Below are 20,146 nucleotides of genomic sequence, written 5' to 3'. Positions count from 1 at the left end.
TAAAAAAAGCAGTTTTACAGACACATCACAGCTGTAAACAAAATCCTCAAGAACTGATAAACACCATGGGAAAAAAAATTAAACAACTGATTGCAGCCAAGTCACTAAATATAAATATAGATCATGCCATTGGTATATGTTTTGGTCACACTGATATGACATTTGAGCAGCAAGTGTGTTTATGCCTTTGCAATGTGTTGCAATATGATGTGAAGGGCTGTCCTATAGGACCTCATTGGGTAAAGGAGGGGACGTAAACCATTGGTTGGCATGAGCATGCTCCACAGATATGTTTGACTTCTACTCTTCTATTCCACTAGTTGGCCTTGCAAAGATTAAACATCCTCTTAGAATCCCTTTTACGACACACAATTAAGGTTTGAAAACGAACTGTATGCCATTTGGAAAATATTTTGCTTTTTTTTTGTTTTTTTTAAATGTTTTAAAATTTGGGGGCCTTAAACTTTTTACTTTTTAAAAATTTTGTTCAGCTTTTAGACTTATTAGCTAAGTCTAAAATGTAGTTTCGGAAAATCTGATGGGCTGCTGCACCTATTTGTAGGGCTGCTATATATAGGCCCCTGCTGGCAACACATGCGTGTCTATGATAGGCAGTCACCGGGCTTTTCTTCACACACTCCGGCTCCAAAGCACTGCTGCCAACACTTCAATGGTAAGTTGAAAATTTGACCAAGTTTTCAGTGTGAGAAATAATCCTTTACACCATGGCCCTAACACATATGCGTCCCTAGCATGACTTGGGTTTGAGTTTGACCACTAACAGTCCTTTCATAACCTGATAGCTGATCCTATTTATAACTGGCTTCAATGTGAATGCTTTGCTTGGTAAGAAAGGACAAGCACAAAGTCTGATCTGTCTATCAAATGCAAATAAGCCACAGTGTATCTTTTGTGGTCTTTGCCTTCCTCCAGTTTCTTCCATTTGATCAACTGTGGTGTCACATTAATGCTAGTCTCTCTTTGTTTTCCAGGGGATTTTATGGATAACACAACTGCATCTGAGCCTTGAACCAACAAGTTGTGGACGTATTTACTAAGTTTAATTTATTTTGACTGATAAAGGACTTTCGGAGCTTACATTTTTCTGAATTATATCAGCCAACTATGACTTCAAGAAGGCCAATGATTCGTACTTATTCCGGGAACGGGAGGACAAGCAGCTTCAGCGAGGAGGAGGGCAGCTCTTCCAATGGCCGCTCAGAAAGCCGCAACACTTATCTTTCCAATGTTCGGCCTGAAAACAGGTAGACAAACTCATCTATATTTTGAGCATATTAAGCAAGTGTTGTGTATTGAATGTATATGAATATCTAAACAATATCTCAGAAATATCTACGGTGGTCAACAAAAGGGCATTTGGGTAAGACCTTTTAAAAGAGTTGCGTAATATACATGTCCCATTTGGGTCTAAGTGACACAATTTTCCTCAGACTTTTTTTTACCAAATCAAATTGCGGACACACTTGGAAAAGTATTCTTCTTGTCAATGAGGAAGGCATTCGACTTTTTAAAAATAAAAAATAAAAATTGGGTTCCATGTATGCAAACTGTAATTAATCACCGGCATCCATTCATTTGCCTCCTCTCTGAATAGCTATTCAAGGTATTCTCACTACAGACCAATGAGGTAATCCATACTTTGAAAACATTCCTCCCAACTAACAACTGGTTCACCCCAAGAATGAAACCTACAGTGATTTAACTGTTGTAAGTGTTTAGTTTTGTGTAGTCTTGTGTTCAGTCTTCGTGATGAACACTGGTTTCAGTGTTGGACTGCCAACTTGTTTTTGCGTGATTTCTTACCAGTCTTGTCAATCTTTCACACGCTCATCACTACCAGAAATTTCCATTAACATCCCTTTCCTTTGTTAAAAAACAAAAACAAAAAACAAATGAGAATAATCTGCACACATGTGGAAAGTACACTAAAATTACACTTAAGTGCAAACCTGTTGATATGGGTGAGAGCAGAAAATTACTCTTTGTGCATGTGTTTACTTCCAGGAGCACGTTGTGCAGTGTCATGGCTCAGCTTACAGAAGACATACAGCCCTCATTTGACACTACCTTGAAATCAAAGGCAGTATCCGAAAACTGTAATGTGAAATTCACCTGTGTCGTATCAGGTAGGTCTGCAGATACCAGTCTTGCTCTGTGCGTTATTGTAATTTGTTTCTATGGGGTAACTGACTAAAACCGTGTCAATTGTTTGTGTTGTGACAAGAGAGGAAGCTGCGTTTTCAATAACAGCTTGGAACAGTCAAAACTGGCCCATTCTACTTTTTTTTCAAACCACTGTGTTTATTACTCATGATGGTGTAGTGTGGTGGAGGGGAATGTGATAATCACCAACATTCTGCAACAGCTCAGTCTAATGTTTGTAGTAGCAAAAACAATTTGATACGCATATTTTCAAACTGTTTGCACTGTCTTTAGGTTCTCCAGCACCAGAACTGAAGTGGTATAAAGATGATATGGAAATGGACCGATATTGTGGACTCCCAAAATACGAAATTCGCCGTAATGGAAAAACGCACACTCTCCATATTTACAAGTATATAAACTTACTTTGTTTGCATGATTAACAATCTTGTTGTTTTTATATGGCAATCCGTGGTACATTTTCAACATTGCTGTGTTTGAGAAAATGAAATGAATGTACGTTTCTGTTTTCAGCTGCACTTTGGATGACGCAGCCATTTATCAGGTGTCGGCCAGCAATAGCAAAGGCATTGTTTCCTGTTCGGGAGTGCTTGAAGTGGGCACAATGAATGAATACCAGATTCACCAAAGGTTTTTTGCTAAGCTTAAGCAGAAGGCTGAAAAGAAGAAAAGTAGCTTGGAAGCAAAGAAAGAAGACAAAGAAAATGTCCAGAAAGAGAAACCCAAAAGCAGCCCTGAACGCCCTCCAAGGAAACGGCACATCCCACCACCGGCTACGACACCAGCAGTCAAGGAGCCAGAGGTCATGGAGCAACCGGGAACGGCAGCTGAGCCAAACAGGGTTAGCTCTGAAGCTAAGGAAGTGGTGCCAGTGTTAGCTAAAGACAGTGAACCTGACACTGAGAAAACCATGGCAACTAAAAAAACAAAGGTTTCAAATGGTGTAGACGATGGAGTAAACAGCAGTGGCGGTGGCAAGAGTCACATGATGGGAAATGGAGGTGAAAACTGTTATGATGGAGGTTTCAGTTTGGCACAATTCTTGGCGGAGGCTCTTCAGTCTCAGGCCACGGACGATAAGCAAAACCCACCTCAGGTGGAGAACTCCAAAGAAATGGATATACCAATGCCAAGTGCTGATAAAGAGAAAGACAACAAGCATGAAATTATGAAAACAGAGGGAAAAGAACCAGAAAAAACACAAGAAGAGGAGAATGAGAAACAGCAAAGGCGAGAAGAAGAAATGGCCATGGAGAAGGAGAGGGAAAAACAGTCAGTAAAGTCAAATACGATGCCTAACATTAAATATGGCTCCGACAAACATCACAGCAAGGCTCATAAGGATCAGGACCACCACAACATCCAGCATTCAATCTCGTCTATGCTCCACAGTGTCAAGGACTTCCTTTTTGGCAAAAATAAGAAGGACTCTCATGATCACGTTGAGAAGAGAGAGAGAGAAGTTGAATCAGCTGAAGCAACACAGCCGTCTCCACCAGAAATGCCACCATCATTTGAAATCCAGCAGGAAGATCATACAAATTCAAAATCTGACACTCCAACGGAGGACGTTGTGCCAATGGAAACGGACAAACCGGAAGAGTCCGCTGAGATTTTAAGTGCAGTCACAAGTTCAGTGTCACTGGGGACAGAAAAGAACAAGCACGAAGCCAGCGCTTTGGACGCTGACCTGCCACCAACCCATAAACTGCCAACGGAGGGCTTAGTCAAGTCAACAGGCCAGAGTGTCAAGGAGGCTGAGGATGCTGTGGTGTCAATGGAGGTCCCTGCTGGGCCAGGAAGCAGCTGTCCGGGTGAAGAAATGCCATTATCTCGACTGAAACTTCTGACAGAGGTATGTACAATGGTGCCGTAAAGCAGCTGAGTGCCACTTGAGAGTTAAAAATAGGTTGCATTTGTGTGACAAGATAGTGCAAGATGAGCTGCTTCTGCAGCAAAGCCTCAGCTAAATTTTTGGCATGTTTGGATGGTTGGTTTTGAGAAGAAATAAGGCGTCAGAGAGTGACAAAGCAGAGAATCTTCGTCACGAGCGTAAGATCAGCACTCTGTGACCGGCGTTGAGTCAGTGACGGACAATCCAGAGAAAAGTACTGTAGCACAAGTGCAAGGGAAGAAGAGAACGATTAAGAAAGGGCAGCTCGTGCTCCGATGTATGGGGGTGGGGAATGTTGTGTCTCGGCACTGCACACTGTTCGACAGCACTGGGAGTTGCTCAGATGTTGACTGTTTTATATGGGACGCTAGTGCGTCAGAGATCATGATGAAATCTGAATGTCAGAGGCGGCTCTCATGTTACAAACAGAGGTCAGGATGAGTGGGAGTGGAGTGAAATCTGCTGCAGGTCTCAGCTTGAAAGCAGGCCCTGGTCACACTGGATGCATTCCTGCCTTAAAGTGCCTGACAGATGGTTTATGTTGCACACGGAAATAGTAATAATCATAATAATAATGTATCCTAACATTCTTCCAACCAGATTGTCTAAGAATGTTTTTATAGTCTTTGATAAAAAAAAAAAAATACTGTATAAGTCATTATAATAAACATAATAGTTTATTGTAGTTATCTTGATTTTTTTTATCAGCCATAGATAAGATGATGTCAGAATAACAACAACCGTGTTGTGTAATACCGTGTGCTGCAGTATAAATTGTACAATATGCACCCTGTTAATGTACACAATGCCACAATGCCTCTTTATGTGAGCAACATTCTGCAACGCAACTCTGCATAATTGCGTAATGCGAAAGGACACTCTCAGTAGTGACATGATGTTGTGAGGCGTGAAATGAATAAGAGGAGGAAGTTGAACACTTCTCAAACTCAACAATAGTTTCTCACATGTCAGTGACACTTTTACTATGGAACACTGAGGTAGCCCTGCAGCTTTTTTTTGGGCCAAATGTGACATTGGTTCCCCTCTATTGAAAGCAACCACTTCTTTTTTTCTCTCAGCAGCCACTGCTGCTGTCACGTGGCGGTGTGGGCCTTCTTTCCGCTTGTATATTATTTGCGGTGGTATGAGCAGCGCAAACAGGGACGGCAGGGGGGAAAACCCAGCCCGTCAGGCCATGTTGGTAGCCTATAAATCTTGACTGTCACTCAAGTACTTTCACACTTTATGTTGTTTTCAAAATAAAAAAAGACTTCAAAAATATTTTGAACAATACCTCACCAATACATGTTGTCTTTTTCTTTTCAGTTTAGTCTGCAGGTAGATAACTTGTTATAATCTGCATAACGGAACTATGCTAATTACTCCTTTGCCTAAGGAGACGATATGTCCTTTATTTACAGCTCAACAAATTATCTTTTCCCATCACAAGGGTATTCCCCTGTTTAAGTATGCATCGTATAAAGATGGAAAAAAAAACAAACTGTTAGAAACACAGTTCAGTTGTTTTGATTACTACTTGCAAGCTGCATAGGAACTAAAGGAAAACTCGTAAAAAAAAAAAAAAAAGAAAAAAAGAATTAAAAAAAAAAAAGCTAACTAGAAAAAAGCAAACCTTGTTTGCTGAAGGTTGGTGTATTATGGGGCCCTTGTGTGTGTAAACACTTGGTTTCAGCTACCATGCTCGTGACATGAAGTAAAGCAGTTCCTGAAATAAGGTGACATTAAACAGTGGGAAATTATTGAGGGAAATAACTATGCGTTATATGAATAAACTAAAATTGAAATGATTTGCTTGTTAAATGATGCCTTTTACTTTCATTTTAGTAGGCCTGAGATTGCCAAGCAATGTCAGTTTCAGAATTTGTCACATTTTATGCTATTCTTGATTTATGTCGAAATATGTGTCTCAGTCTAAAAGCGTTGCAGTGTCGCCCTGTCAAGGGTCACTGCAATAAGCCTGCTGTAACAAGCTTCTAAAAAAAATACCTCAGACTCACCACATGGCGCTGTTTGTTTTCTCTAGTACCGTCACTGTGACTTCATACTAGTAAATGGGACTGTTGAAAATGTCTTGCATGTAAACTAAGGAAAACTAAAACAACAGGACACTTCACATCAGCATCTGTTCCTCGTTGTGTTCCCCTCCGACATGCAAATCCTGAAGTTGCAAGCACTGAAATGCTATTTCTGTCATTTGTTTTTCTTTCCATCAGGTTGATTCTGAGACAGTCTCAGTTGTCTATGAGTCCCCCGAAGGCAAGAAAGTACCAGATTCCTTTGTAGCTTCACAACAACCTAATAGCAGTGCAGCAAAAGATGTATACTCAAATGCAGAAGACACATCTGTCGTGCCACAGGCCCAAACCATTTCTGAAGACAATTCTTCTCCCACACCCTCATTTGTTAGTGTGGCGGAGAGCTGGTCACCCCTCGACAGTTCTTTGTCCATGTCAGAGAGCCACAGCCTCCTAACATCACCCACTGAAAGTTTGCAAGATGAGGACATGGATCTTAACGAGTCGGTTAAAAAAGGTGAACCGGACACAGAGAAGGACCATTCGAACAGTTGCAATCAACTCAGTGGGGAAGAGAAACCTGAAGTGAAATCAGTCCGGGAGCAGTTCGGCACTGACAGACATGAGATTTCTAAAATAAGTTATTCACTGGAAGAGAGAACTGAGTCATGTGAGTCCAGAACATTCAATCAGGTGCCTCTACCTGTGTCTACTGTGACTGCAAATAGTTCAGATGTAGATACTGTCAAAGAAGACAAACCACACGGCTCAACAATACAGGAAACAAATGTAGGACTTCCACCCAGCGTCGCCACAGCCAGCCTAGAGGAGGGTGATCTAAAAATACAAGAAGTCACCTCTTCTAAAGCAGAGATAAGCCAAGAGGTCCAAGAGGTCTCCACCATTGTGGAGGTGCAGAATCCTATAGGTCAAGAAGATGAAAGCAAATTAAAAGACAGTTTTGCTTGTGATGTATTAAAAGATGTAGAGCGAAAGTCATGCAGCAATGAAAGAGTGCAAGAGGCTGCAATATTAGAGGGTGAGGAGACCGAAACAGCTAATGATTACTCACAGGTTGAGGCGAAGGGAGAAAAGAACGACTTAGCAAAAGAGGAGGAGTTTGTCGAGTTGAAGGACCTTTCGGTAAAAGCAAACCAGGAAGACAGCAATACCGTTTTACAGCAAAATAGTAGCGTAGCACAGCATGACAACAGTGAGGTGAAACCGTGTTTGCTTCTTGAAAATATTCCAATTATTGAAATATCAACTATTGAGGACATCCCTGCCACAAAACCAACTGAGCCTGATGTATACCCAGAAGACACTTTTATAATCCCAAAGATTGAAATAATGGAGCCTGATCTCAAAGAGTGCACTCTGCCGCTAACTATTTTAGCATTAAATAAGCAAACAACAGAGTCTGCCGTTTCACAAAAACATGACATGACTCATGTGTCAGCAGAACTCGGCCAAGACCAGAGAATTCTGTCTGATTCTCCAAGATTGCCTCCCACACAGGAAGATAATAAGGAGGATAAGAATGTGTCACCTGCGCAGGAAGTAAAGATAGCTGAGCCATCCAATGAGAAGGCAGAAAGGACAGAAGGGGAGCAAGAGTGTGTAAAAAGTGATGAAAAGCCCCCTCAAATGGACTTTGGAACAATTCCTGTCATAAGTGTCTGGTGTAGCGATGACAAGGGCGATGAAGTGCATGTTGAGAGTCAAGTTGATACTTGTCAGAATACTGAAAGTCCGTCAGTCCCCTTGTGTGTGGTGCCACTTGTTTCTGTCACCTCTCTCGAAAGCGATCCTGCCCTTAGCGCACACACCCTGACTAATACAGTTGAAACCGAGACTTCTGCTGCTGTAAAAAGTGGAACAAAGATTGATATTGGCAACGGAACGCACATGAGTCCTGAAAGGCCTGAGAGAAACAGGAAGCAGAACCCAGAAGAACTGGCAGAAAAGAGTGTGAGAGAGAACAAATTGTCCGTGCTACATAAAGCTCTGGCACCAAAAGTAGGTGACAATGGGCCATCATTCAGTAAACCAACAGGAATCACCACTGTCCCTGAAATCCAAAAGAACAACCTCAAAGAGACCAAAATTGAGACTTCAGTGTCTGTCGAAGACCTCCTGAGAAACTGCCCGTCCGTGGAGAGGCTCTCCTCTAAACCTCCGACGCATCCGTCCCTGAGTCCGGCGAGTCTCCGCAAATTTATGTCCAGAGCTGCCACAGAATCAGACACTGAGGCTGGTGCTGCACCCGGCACTCGTCAGGGTGAAAAGGGGGACGATGATCTGAGCGGAGGCTCGACGCCGACGTCATCCCTGTCGTGTGAAAGCAGCCCCAGGCTGAAACGCAGAGACAGTCTGACCCTTATACGCTCTGCGACGCCTGAGGAGCTGGCCTCCGGGGCGCGGCGCAAAATCTTCATGCCCAAACCCAAAGAAGACATGGAGGGAGTCACTGGGGGCGTGCCCGACACCCAAGGCAGAAAGGAATCCCCCTACATGTCGCCCGGCCAGGCTCGCAGGGCAGCACTGCTGCAGGCGGCGGGACAAAACACCCCGCCGATGGAGAGGCGCTCGCCGCTGCTAAGTCGCAGGAAGGTCACCCTGGAGGTGCCAAAATTCATGGAGGAACAACCGGCGGAGGACCCGGTTGGCACCAAACAGGAGGAGAAACCGGCCGAAAAGAAGCGAGACCCTCTGAAAGGTTCCCCCCCCCCCCTGCATGTTTCCTTTCAAAGCTTTTGATATTATCAACGTATGCCACTGGCCTATTTTAACGTTTTTTACCAACGCGCTCCACCAGCCCCACAGGTCATCCGGAAGATCAGAGGAGAGCCGTTCCCAGACGCCTCTGGACACCTGAAACTCTGGTGTCAGTTCTTCAACGTGCTCAGCGATGCAACCATCAAGTGGTGCAAAGATGAGGAGGAAATACTGCAGGTGAAGAGAAGGTAAATCCCCTCCTTATCCGTGCCACGCCACCTGCATGAGGACATCCTGTATTTCGAAACGCTCCAATCCCTCGTGCTAGTGCTGTAGTCAAGGCCGCACCAACCGAGACCAGGACGTTATCAAGACTAGAGAGTATCGAGGTAAAGACCAAGACAAGACCAAGACTTTATATATCAAAGAAAAATAACAACACAGTAAAAAATAAAAATCACCAGTATCTTTTTAAATTAGAGTTTGCTTCTAAATCGAACAGCAAAGGTATCTGTTAATCATTTTCTTTAACATTTTGCTGCTTTGCCAACTATTTTTGAACCATTAAAAAAACGACTTTGCTTCATTCATTTAAAAAAAATTAATGAACTCGTAATGAGGGGGCGGGGTGTCACTCTGGGTGTCACAAGCACAGCGTTAAACGGCAGCAGCTGGATTCGTTTCCGTTATTATCTGCCATCGCAGTGTCGACTGAGTCTTGACCGGTCTGGCTCAAAAGTCCCCAGTCTGCCTCGAGACGAGACCGAGACCCTTAAGAAGTGGTCTTGAGAGCAAGACCAATCTCGAGTACAACAACACTACCTCACGCCGTCACTGCCTGCTCATTTGAACTTCGTGACGCATACAGATGCAGATGAGTCTCCGTTCCAGGGTGCATTCAAACTCTATGCGCGCACTAATGGCCGCGCGGTCAGCACGCTGCAGCCACATGCACGAGCCCATGTACTAACAGCGACACCCTGCGGGTTGCTGGTGCACCTGCAGGAGACGGTCCAACCAGTATCGTATGCAAACAATTTTCTCTCTTTCTCCCGTCTTTTCTTCTCGTTTTATTCTCAAGCGGAGGAGACGAGAGTCAAGTCGCTCTCGCGATTGTGCTCGCGGCCAGCCAAGACTGCGCAGTGTACAGCTGCACGATAAACAATGAGTACGGGACTGACACCACAGACTTCCTGCTAAGCATTGACAGTAAGATAGAAAATGGCCTGGATATATTAAATATATTGAACGCTATCTCGTACAATAGAAAACTTGGTTCTAATACTCTGCTCTCTGTTTTACAGTTTTATCTGAAATTTTACTAAAAGACGACCTGAAAGGTATGTTGATTCATTAGCTTTTAGCCACATCCATTCTTTCTTTATTTTTATTTTTTTTATAAAGGGGGGTGCTTGTTTTTTTTAGATCTACTATTCATGGGTTCAACACTAACATGTTTCTTTTTTTTTCTTCCAGTTGGAGAGGAAATTGAGATGACCCCACTGCTGTTTACGAAAGGCCTCGCCGACAGTGGCAGCTGGGGTGACAAGTACTTTGGCCGCATCATGACCGAGACTGTGCACATTGGCGAGGGCTGCGCTCACAAAACCAGCAGAGTGAGGGTCATTTACGGCCTGGATCCTATTTTTGAGTCCGGGGCTGCCTGCATCATTAAAGTCCAAAATCCAATTGCCTATGGGACCAAAAAGGAGAGCAACCTTGCAGAGAGAAATGGGGAAATCACTAAGCAAGTAAGTATTCCTGGTTTGTTCATTTTAGTCCCTTGCAAACGACTGTGTTAAAATATTTCTGTTTCCAGGAATGTAAAGTCCAAAACATGATCCGAGAGTATTGTAAAATCTTTGCTGCAGAAGCAAGATTAGTTGACAACTTTGGGCAAACACTAGAGTAAGTGGCCCTCGTCGTTAATCGATTTTTGCTGTTAAAAGTTGTAATATTGCTTGGTATAAAGTCATGGTGCACTTTGTTTGACTTTTGCAGAGTGATTCCTCAGTATCTGATGTACCGTCCGGCCAACGCTGTGCCATATGCCACAGTGGAGGCTGACCTGCAAGGTGTCTACATCAAGTATTGCACCATGGATCCTAAAGGCACGCTGATTATGGGAGCTGCTTCTGAGTTAGAGCAGAAGAGCTGCGCCTTCCAGCACTGGATCCATCAGTGGACACACGGAAACCTGCTGGTCACTCAGCTGGAGGGTAGGGGGCGCACACACACAGCATTATGGCTGACACAACCAACTCGTAACACTCTTCTAAAATGTGACTTTTCTTTGGTTTATTTGTTTTGCAGGTGTTGAAACAAAGATTACTAATGTCAGGGTCGTGACCAAGTCAAAAGGGTTTGTATCCACACACACAACATGGCATTTTATGTTAGGATTGTATCTGACTACAAGCAATTATTACAAGCGTGTCCTTGTTTTAGATACCAAGGCCTGACTGAGTGGGGCTCCCCTGAAGTATTCGAGCGGTTCCTGACACACCACCAGTGCAACTACTACTGTGGACTTCTTGGCCTGAAACCACTAAAGACGGTGGAAAGTCTTCAGGCACCCCCAAGGGTGAAAGGCTCCAGGAGCCCACTGCTCAACCGCAAGCTGGGCTCCAGTAGCCCACAGATGCAGCGGAAAGGACAAAGCCCCCAAACGCCTAGAAAGGCTAATTCCAGTCCGAAGGTAACAAGGAAGGCCCAGGAGACAGAGGACAATAAGTCAGCTTCCAATTCCAAGCCTGTACAAAAAAGTGACGTCCTTGAAATCAGGTAGGGAAAGAAACGTGTTTTGTGTTGAGACTGACTCGACGGCTTCCATCACAGAAGTGTAAGATCCCTCTGCAAGATCTTAATGAGAGTTACAGGTTGTTGACCTGGCTTACCATGAATAATTACTGTGAACTCTGTTGCTGTCACTGACATGGTGTAAGATTTTCACGGCAGTAAAATACTAATACAATATGTTAGGTAAAGTCACAGGCTTTCTAACTTTAACAGAATGAAAAGCGACGTTAGACTATGTGCCAAATACTTTGCTATGTTACTGTGGATAAGTAGTCCCTTTCCGTTTCAGTCTACCTGCATCCTCTTTGTTATATACTGCTATAAAGTGAACCGTTACAACAAGTAAGTGCTCTATACGTGCTGCACACATGTGGTGTGTGGCAATGCAGAGACAGACACAAAAAGAGAGATTAAGAGAAAATGACAAAGGACAAAGCATGCAAACAGTAAAAAAAAATCTAAATAAATAAGTGGCAGACGGTGCTAACGTCATGGTGGACCTCAACATGCAGGATGTTAACAACTCACTGGCGTTGACCCTCATCATGGCACAAGAACAATAGTTCAGATTTTGCTTTTCCTGAAGGGAGCGTTACACATGTGCAGGTGTGTTGACTGAGAGAGTTTGGAGAGGAGAGCCACAGTGACAAGAGGCCGCTGAGGTACTTCATCTATATTTCATGCTGCATGTTCATGTGCGATGTGTGCATGTGTGGCTGGGACGTGAGTGTGTTTGTGTGACCAGCCTTTGTGCCGCCTGCACACAGTTCTTTACACAGCATAGCTGAGCTCATGCCAGTGTATTACTGTCCTTTTTAGGCGAGAGATTGTTTGTCGTGCACATTTTCTGCCATTATTCTGACTAGTTTCGTCCTTCATCTTAATGTTGGGTCTGTTTTTTTTTTTCTTGTTTTATGTTTGTTATTTTCACTGCCCAGGCCAACCACTGCACTGTCAAAGCAATTTGTTTTACGGGGCTTAACAATAAAGTCTTTAACTATGGTATGCTCATGCTTCAGTACATGCGACCACACATGCAACCCCCCCCCCCCCCCCCCCCAATCACAAGCTGAGTCAGGCTTTTCAACTGACCCATGGACTTTGGACTAAACCTAAACGAAATGACCACATGAAAATGAACTTTGAAAAGCTCCCTGTATTCATTCAGAATTATCTCATAGGTGAACTTGTTCCTAATGTACAGTTGTTCGCAGTAACCTGACCAAGCTCTGTTTCTTCTATTTTTTTCTGTGAGACCGCTTGGAGTTTAATGAAAAATACATCTTTCGTTGACTACTGTGTGCCAAAAAGAAGTTCTTCTAAATTTGTATCAGGAGCCAAAAATGCTGAAGACCTGTCAAAAAAAAACATTCTAAAAATAATGTAATTAATTGATTGTTTCTAATAAAAAAAAATAATAAAGTTGATATGTGATTTAATCTATGTTTGAAAGAAATTCCTTGTGAGAGGTAATAACAACAAAAGCAATAAGAGCTAAAATTCTGCCCGTAACCCCAATATTAGATAATTTGATGAGAATTAAATATTATTGTGATAATGGTCAATTTGCTTCCTGACTGTAGACTGTGGGGTAGCTCACTCTCCTGCAGCTGACACCTGCTGCAAATAGAAGTTTGTGAAGATCATGACTGCTTAAAGTGTGAATAAACAGGCAACACATTCTCTACTGCTTACACATTTTTTAATCAGTTACATATTTACAATCACAGCATCGTTAACATTCTTGCCTGCCGCTCATCATCCTAACAATAACGCTGTTGCTACACAAATCTGGTAAAATAGCCCAACGTAAAGATGAACCCTTCAAAACAACCCCAATAGTCTGGTGATGGAGAAAAAAAATCAAGACACGGCATCGCACAAACACAATTCTCTCTTGTTTTTATGTGTATAGACACTAACATGTGAGTGAATGAGAGTAAATGAGAGTCAGAATAAATGTGTTTGCAACGTGTGCTGTCATTTTTCCGTCACATCAAATCAGCCAATGTTATTTACAATATAAAAACATAAAAGGTGTTTACTTAAAACTTCAAATTCACTTTCAAATGTAGCATTCCAAATTTAATTTGGAATTACGCTGTTGATGGCTGAATAAAACTGAGGTGTTTTTATAAAAAAAAAAAAAAAGGTGCATAGTTTTAACTTTTGGGTTTGGGTTGTTTATATTTTTTTTACACAGCAGTTTTGAGTGCTCATTTCTACAACTTAAAGAACATATAAATATGTTATACAACACAAGATAGATACATTCAGCATTTTTTTGTTTACAGGCTTCACAGTTATTACCATTGCTTTGTTACAGATATACAAACGGGGAGACATGAGCATGGACACTAATGTCTTCGTCCCCTACAAACAAACATGCACGGCTGGGGAAGAGCAACAATCACAGCAGTGCAGGAAGTATGAGGCAACGTCTGTGACATTGGTCCATGATCCCTCGAATGAGATGGTCCTATTGCGTACAGTGCTGCAAGAGAAGATCATTTTGAATCACTCAGTCTTGCGTCACTCTGTGAATTCACTAACAGCTAATGAGATAAACTCTTACTTTTGGAAAAGGTCTGCACAGCAAGTCATCATATCTGGATTAGTGGTGTTGGAGGCAGATCCTGTGGCGAACAACCCCACACAGTCCACAGGAGGAAGAAACAGGATCCCTTCAAGTTCAATTGAAAACAAGGATGGTTGTAGTTATTTTTGAAGCGTTGGGGGGCATTTTTTCAAACAGATTCATTGAAAAAATGTCTTACCTGCAATGCAAGCGTTGACAAGAGACACACAAGTGCCAGTGATCATGGCTCTCAACACCAAAGATGAGATGTCACCTCTTCTGGGCGGGCATATGGAGGCTTTTTGGGAGAGAAAACAATTTGGTCACTCGTCATCAAGGCAAGTATAACGTCAAATGGTGAAACTATGGCAAAATACCCACACAGGCCTCCAATCACAATTCCAAGCGAACTGAAGTTGGCAAAACCACAAAGAGCGTAAGTGGAGATAATCTCTGAGCGCATCTGGAACAGGAGAGGTTACACACAGGATATGATATTGGACCATTTTAAAAATAGTTTCTATGACATCATGTTTTGCAACTGAAACATGTTGCGCTCCTCTGCTTACTCACAGAGATCCATTGTCTTTGCCCTCCGATGATTTCGTCAAGCCCAATGAGCCTGTTGAGTTTGAGCTCGGACAGCTTCTGATAAGCCACAAACTCATTTAGGAAAAGCTTGATACCGATGAGTTCGGCAACAGTGAAACTTTCATCATACGGTACTCCCATCATGAAGGCCAATGGCATGAACACGTAGGAGCAGATCAGCTACGTACAAAGAGAAAAATAAAGTTATCTAGCGAACAAAAAAAAAGCTTTCAGAATTTACAAATTTTTTTTTTTACCAAAGTGTGAGGATTTTTCATGACAAACTCCATCAGCCTGGCTCATTTTTGTCTGTTGGCTCATTTTTGAGAAGTAGGGGAAATATACGCCTTTCTACCCTTATCGCACCTTCCCTTCAGCCACATTCCTCCTGCAAGGAGTTGTGTTTCTTTGCCAAGGTCATCTTACTCTGAACATCCTACTCACTCATTCCAGACTTTATGTCCCGCTTCATTGTTTTTTATTGCACTTTGTTGACAGCGGCTTGACTCTGCCTGTTTGTTTAACTTGAACTTCCTTCCTGACGCTGTTAACAAAGCTTGTTGCAAAGCATTCCCTTGTCCCTGCTCCTTGAGCCTCTTTCCTATGTATAACTAAACTTGGACTTATTGTCAATATATTGTAAATCATACCTGAAATTTTAGATCGGGGTATCCCACCATTCCTCCAAACCAGCTCAAAGCGCTGTTTATGAACCCAAGTATGGCAAGGAAGGCTATGAGGTTTGCAGCAATGTTTGCAACGAGGCCTATGGACGCAGACGCTCCACTGCTAGCAGCCTCCAGGATGTTCTGTTCATCTCTAGGAGTTTTTACAGATACAAAGTTAAAAAAAAAAAAAAGTTTGTAAAATTATTTGTGAAATGACAATGAGAAAACAATGGCCTGATTTACACACCCAGCAGAAATCTTGACATTGTTCTCCTCTTTGAAGGGACTCTCCTCTGTCTCTGGGTAAGACAGTTTGGAAATAGCCAAGGCACAAGGAGCAGCCATCACAGAGGCAGATATCAAAGAGGACGCATCAATCTGCACAACAGGACAAAGTCTTATTTTCTCTGATGTCACCGCACTTCATGTTTTCTATTGTCTTACAGGGGTAACATTGAAAACATTCAAATGCAGCTTTTATTGACTGATCATTACAAGTATTTAAAAATTAAACAGCAACCAGCATTGTTCACAATGGGAGTGTTGTTTTGAAAGATCACTCTGAATCAAACACAAAGTTGTTTTGCTTTAGGGCAGTTAAAAAAAACATATTGATGTTAACTTTTACAATACAACTAAAACTTGCTCCAGTTTGACGCTGTTTTTCTCTCTTGTGTGATAAACACGACGGTGATCTGAGGCTTAGAAGGTTGTTTTCCAACAGCCAGACTTCCTGCTGATCACTCTGAGGCCACACTAGATGCCATTAATTACTCATTAACTAAATACGGATAATAAAAGTTTATCTTTAACTCTTTATTCAGTTGTAGAACAATGGATTATGTTCTCTGGTAGTGCAACTTTGTCAGTTGCCACTGAAAGTTACTGTTGAAAAAGAATATACTTTTTTTGCCGTGTAAGTTCTTCCATTACTGTTACAATGGCACCTTGTATCCCACGCCACAATGCCCTTTGGAGGTAGGAAACTCCCCAGTTTGTATCTTCTTTTGTACTTATATCAATAATCTAATTTAAAAATAAATAAATAAATAAAATATATTTAGTTTTCTCTTTTCGGATTTGTTGTATAGTCACAAAAAAATCCTTGTAATTCTTGTATAGGTAAATAAATTTGCATATTTTCTGCAGAAAATAGGGACCAGTACATAGGTTAATGATATGTGGTGCAATAACAGTTTGAGCTCACCCCAAATGAGATGAATGCCCCCATGACACTTCCTGCAATTGTAGCAAATCCTCCAACCATAACAGCATGAATCTCAGATTTGGTCATGTCCTTCAAATATGGGCGAATCAGCAGGGGAGCCTCAGTCTGCAGCACAGAAAAACAGACAGGACATGTAAACCAACACAATAAGTGGAATTTATATTTATTTTTTCATTTATACCATTATTGACAATTTAATGGCCTCTAAAACTGAGGTATAAAATAATCAGAGGAAAATATTATCAGTCTGGTACCTGGCCAACAAATATATTGCCGGCAACACTCAAGGTCTCGGTGGGCGAGGTTCCCATCGTTATCTGCATAAGCCATGAGATCTGTATGTACAAAACCACATGGCCCTTAGTCACGCTGCCACTGAAGGATGTAAGCAATAAACAGTCATTAGTCATCAATGCTGTGTTGCTGTAACATAATCTTTACTAACCTTCAAAATGAGCCACTGCATTATGCCCAAAAAGTATAGGATTGACATAACGCTGCTGAAAAACACCACAATGGGCAAGGCCTGAGGAAAAAAATCAAGACTTGTTTAAAGAGTTGCATTCAACCATTACTCAGTTGCAAAATTTGAAGTGAAAGTGACAGTAATTTATTTACCTGGAAAGCAAAAATGTCTGCAATCAGGGATCCAAAAACAAACGATGATCCTTCTTTGGTGTAGTCAAGGAAAATCTGTCCATGCAAAATAGAAAAGGAGCATTATCTTTTTACACATGTATCAATTTCCACAGGTCACTGATTGTTGAGGAAACCACAACTTCTTTATCTGACATTTCATCCACTGAAATCATGGAACAGAAAATAACTGCACACATTATGCAGAGCCAACAATGTGGAAAAAGGAAAACAATAAAACAATTCTAATGATAAGACTGACTGGTAAACAGCTTCTCAGATAAGAAGCTGTTTACCACATAAGAATTGTGTTCTGCAAATGTAGAGGTTCGGAATCATATGCTGTGTAGTTTTCTTTTTAAATGTATGTACAGAAAGAAATATGCGTGTATGTTAGAGACATAACATTGTGAATGACAGTTAGATGAAGACATATTTGCATATTTTTGCTGGCATTATCAAGGTGCAGACAGGTGTGTTTGTTTACGTCACACAAAGGGCCACCTAAGGATAACTGACATTTTGAAAGGCCTGTGTTTAAATACCTTGACTTGATCTCCAAGCCATTGGAAGGCTACAAGCCCGGGATGTGTTCTTATGACAAAAAGGCCAATGCAGAACTGCATGCCCAGACCCCAGAAGACTGGCCTCCACACCACCTGAATACAAAGGAAGAAGAAAATGTGTTCGCACTTGACTTGAATCAGGGAGTCTCCACAACCCCACAAGTTGGTGTAAGGAAGTGCTTCTGGTAATTCCGAAGCAGATGGGGTTCAAAAGGCCAAATGTTATCCATAGTCTCAGCAAAACTCATCAGAGATAAGTCCCGAGATAAACAACCCGGGGATCTTTTGAAACTGTCGTCGGCACGGCAATAAGAAAAGCCATTCAGTGACTGATGGTAAAACTCACCGCTGACCTGTGTGCTGACAAGAGGAATATAAGCACAACCAACATGCAAACACCCCCAAAGGAGATAAGCTGCTCGGGACGGTGTCTCGTGTCCACGACGAGCCACGCCACCAGCAAGCCCAAAACAGCCAAAACGAAAAGCCTGAAAGTACAGTTGAAACATGTGCTCACTCTCATCTCATTACTCGCAGCTCTAAGGAGAAGTCCACTCAGAACAGGAATCTCTCTCTCACCATTTGATCCATTTATAGAAGCGCTTGAAGACTCTGACAACAGGTTTGAATGCCCTGCTGACTTTTTCGCCCAAGTGCTCACTCGCAACTTCGTAGGCCACAGCGGCAACGGCCAAACATGTTAGGACCACAAGTGCAAGGGCCCTCTGGAAATCCAGTACACAGGCTGCAATGAAGTATGCCACATAACCTGCAGAGCACAAGAGAGAGCGTGTCTTCCAAAAAACGTGTCTTTGAATCCATTTCCATGTTGGACTTGGATCATAAACAAAGTAAGCAGGTGGCATTTGCAGGATAGACAGCAATTTATTGTAACAGTTGAGCACACGTTAACAGATGCTTAGTGTTACCTGCTCCAAGAATGCCCAGAACGATGTATTTGAAAGTTTTTGAGTGTGACTTGATGTAATCCTCTGTAGCATTAATCGGCTTGGCAGCTCGGCTGAAGTACAGGAGAAATTTAACGTGAGGTCCAAACGTGCAAAGCTCTCACACTCAAGATAAAAAGGCAGTAATGCTGATTACATAATTACTGATTTATCAACCATCTGAATACGCCCAAAGCTTCTGCTCAAGTTCTCTTATCAATAAGTTTTCAAAAGCATAGATTTGCTATTTTTACCAGAGAGTAACAAAAAAAAAAAAATCGACATTCAAATCAGCATTCCCCAGAGCTAACATTGTGCACATAAAGTTAAAGCTGCACATGAAGGATATAAACCAAACATAAAACAATAACATTCGCTCTTTGAAAACACATTCACTTTGAAGACACACCTTAAATATGATCTAATTTTCTTCCCATGTCCCTCAGTCTGGCTTTTCTTGCTGCTTGGCTCATAAAAGTGGTCCTCCTAAAATATTAAAAGTCATTTACTTAAATTTGTTTTTCTTCTTCTTTGAATTAATTAGAGACTAAACAGACCCTGAGAGGAGGAGAAGCAGTAAGAGAAAAACATACCTCATGCTCATAGCCATAGTTGTCGTTGCCATTCCCATTTTGGTTGGGTAGAGTTTTGAGGTGGTACACCTTGTCTTGTGCTGGAAAAGAGAAAAACAATCTCGGTTCACTTCTGTGCAGCAGACTTACAGGGGAAAGCTGCTTTGTCAGGCTTGTGCGACTTGGAGCCGAGATCCAGCAACAACCTGCGTTTCTATGTACTCTGCGAGATAAAAAAAAAAAAAAAAAAAGAAGCTGAAAATAAGTTCCCAGAGTCCCTGAGCTTATCGTGGGAAGAGTGGTGAAGGAAAAAAAATATCAGTTCACAATGGCTTAATTCATGAAAAGGCTAAGCTAGTCACTTACTCATTGTGCGTCCTCCCAAACCCGGCTGTCAAATGCTGCCGTGAAAACACCAGAGCTGGGGAATATACTCAGCCCATGCCATCATTAATTAACAGACACATTACGTGGTGTTGTGATCTCTGAGGAACTAAAGCACGTACGCAAAAGAGTAATAATGCAACAGGTTTAATATCATGGACCTGATAAAAATCATTTATAATTGTGTGAGTGATTGCCACTGCAGCAACTGGTGATAAGTTATCATAGTAGTAGTTTGCAGATTGGGTCTGACTTTGTACATTGGCACACCTACTTGGTTGATATGTAAGTAAAGGGTAATTATAACATAGGCTAATGCATATGTCTTATATGTACTTATATTTT

The 20,146-nt window shown here is 42.0% G+C and overlaps 2 protein-coding genes across 4 annotated transcripts; one reads left to right on the top strand and one right to left on the bottom strand.

Moving 5' to 3' along the window:
- Nucleotides 1-989: 989 nt before the first annotated feature.
- alpk3a (alpha-kinase 3a) lies at nt 990-13,463 on the top strand. 3 transcript variants are annotated; one of them, XM_076037942.1, is made up of 16 exons: nt 990-1,265; nt 1,616-1,648; nt 2,026-2,147; nt 2,458-2,575; nt 2,698-4,039; nt 6,313-8,833; nt 8,933-9,080; nt 9,914-10,041; nt 10,137-10,172; nt 10,309-10,583; nt 10,652-10,740; nt 10,834-11,051; nt 11,146-11,194; nt 11,281-11,616; nt 12,144-12,179; nt 12,244-13,463. In XM_076037942.1, exons 1-15 carry the CDS (start codon nt 1,126-1,128, stop codon nt 12,166-12,168), a joined length of 5,580 nt encoding a protein of 1,859 aa, XP_075894057.1. In that variant the 5' UTR covers nt 990-1,125; the 3' UTR covers nt 12,169-12,179; nt 12,244-13,463. The 3 variants fall into 3 exon arrangements, with proteins under 3 accessions (XP_075894057.1, XP_075894059.1, XP_075894058.1); XM_076037944.1 differs by lacking the exon at nt 1,616-1,648; XM_076037943.1 differs by lacking the exons at nt 12,144-12,179; nt 12,244-13,463 and having other exon boundaries at nt 11,281-12,101.
- A 355-nt stretch (nt 13,464-13,818) lies between these two features.
- slc28a1 (solute carrier family 28 member 1) lies at nt 13,819-19,861 on the bottom strand. The gene is made up of 18 exons (XM_076038115.1): nt 19,784-19,861; nt 19,439-19,518; nt 19,255-19,331; nt 18,828-18,919; nt 18,478-18,667; nt 18,245-18,386; nt 17,878-17,991; nt 17,315-17,389; nt 17,142-17,222; nt 16,951-17,031; nt 16,676-16,801; nt 15,716-15,846; nt 15,451-15,619; nt 14,783-14,980; nt 14,591-14,672; nt 14,409-14,507; nt 14,207-14,315; nt 13,819-14,125 (listed from the first exon to the last, which is right to left on the bottom strand). Exons 1-18 carry the CDS (start codon nt 19,785-19,787, stop codon nt 14,005-14,007), a joined length of 1,971 nt encoding a protein of 656 aa, XP_075894230.1. The 5' UTR covers nt 19,788-19,861; the 3' UTR covers nt 13,819-14,004.
- Between the last annotated feature and the right edge of the window lie 285 nt (nt 19,862-20,146).

This window comes from Nelusetta ayraudi, unplaced genomic scaffold (genome assembly GCF_046127955.1).
Source record: "Nelusetta ayraudi isolate G7.1 ecotype Tasmania unplaced genomic scaffold, CSIRO-AGI_Nayr_v1 ptg000053l, whole genome shotgun sequence".
In the NCBI taxonomy this organism is placed as follows: domain Eukaryota; kingdom Metazoa; phylum Chordata; class Actinopteri; order Tetraodontiformes; family Monacanthidae; genus Nelusetta; species Nelusetta ayraudi.
This window is presented reverse-complemented; position numbering and strand designations above follow the sequence as displayed.

What these genes read in the sequence shown, in the direction of transcription:
- slc28a1 (XM_076038115.1), bottom strand. An exon ending in GGCAAAGACAATGGATCTCT is followed by an intron (nt 14,673 to 14,782) that starts GTGAGTAAGCAG and finishes CTCCTGTTCCAG; the next exon opens with ATGCGCTCAGAGATTATCTC. An exon ending in TGTCAACGCTTGCATTGCAG is followed by an intron (nt 14,316 to 14,408) that starts GTAAGACATTTT and finishes TTGAACTTGAAG; the next exon opens with GGATCCTGTTTCTTCCTCCT.
- alpk3a (XM_076037942.1), top strand. Translation starts at nt 1,126, where the DNA reads ATGACTTCAAGAAGGCCAATGATTCGTACTTATTCCGGGAACGGGAGG. An exon ending in AATGTTCGGCCTGAAAACAG is followed by an intron (nt 1,266 to 1,615) that starts GTAGACAAACTC and finishes CTCTCTGAATAG; the next exon opens with CTATTCAAGGTATTCTCACT. An exon ending in GTCGTGACCAAGTCAAAAGG is followed by an intron (nt 11,195 to 11,280) that starts GTTTGTATCCAC and finishes TCCTTGTTTTAG; the next exon opens with ATACCAAGGCCTGACTGAGT.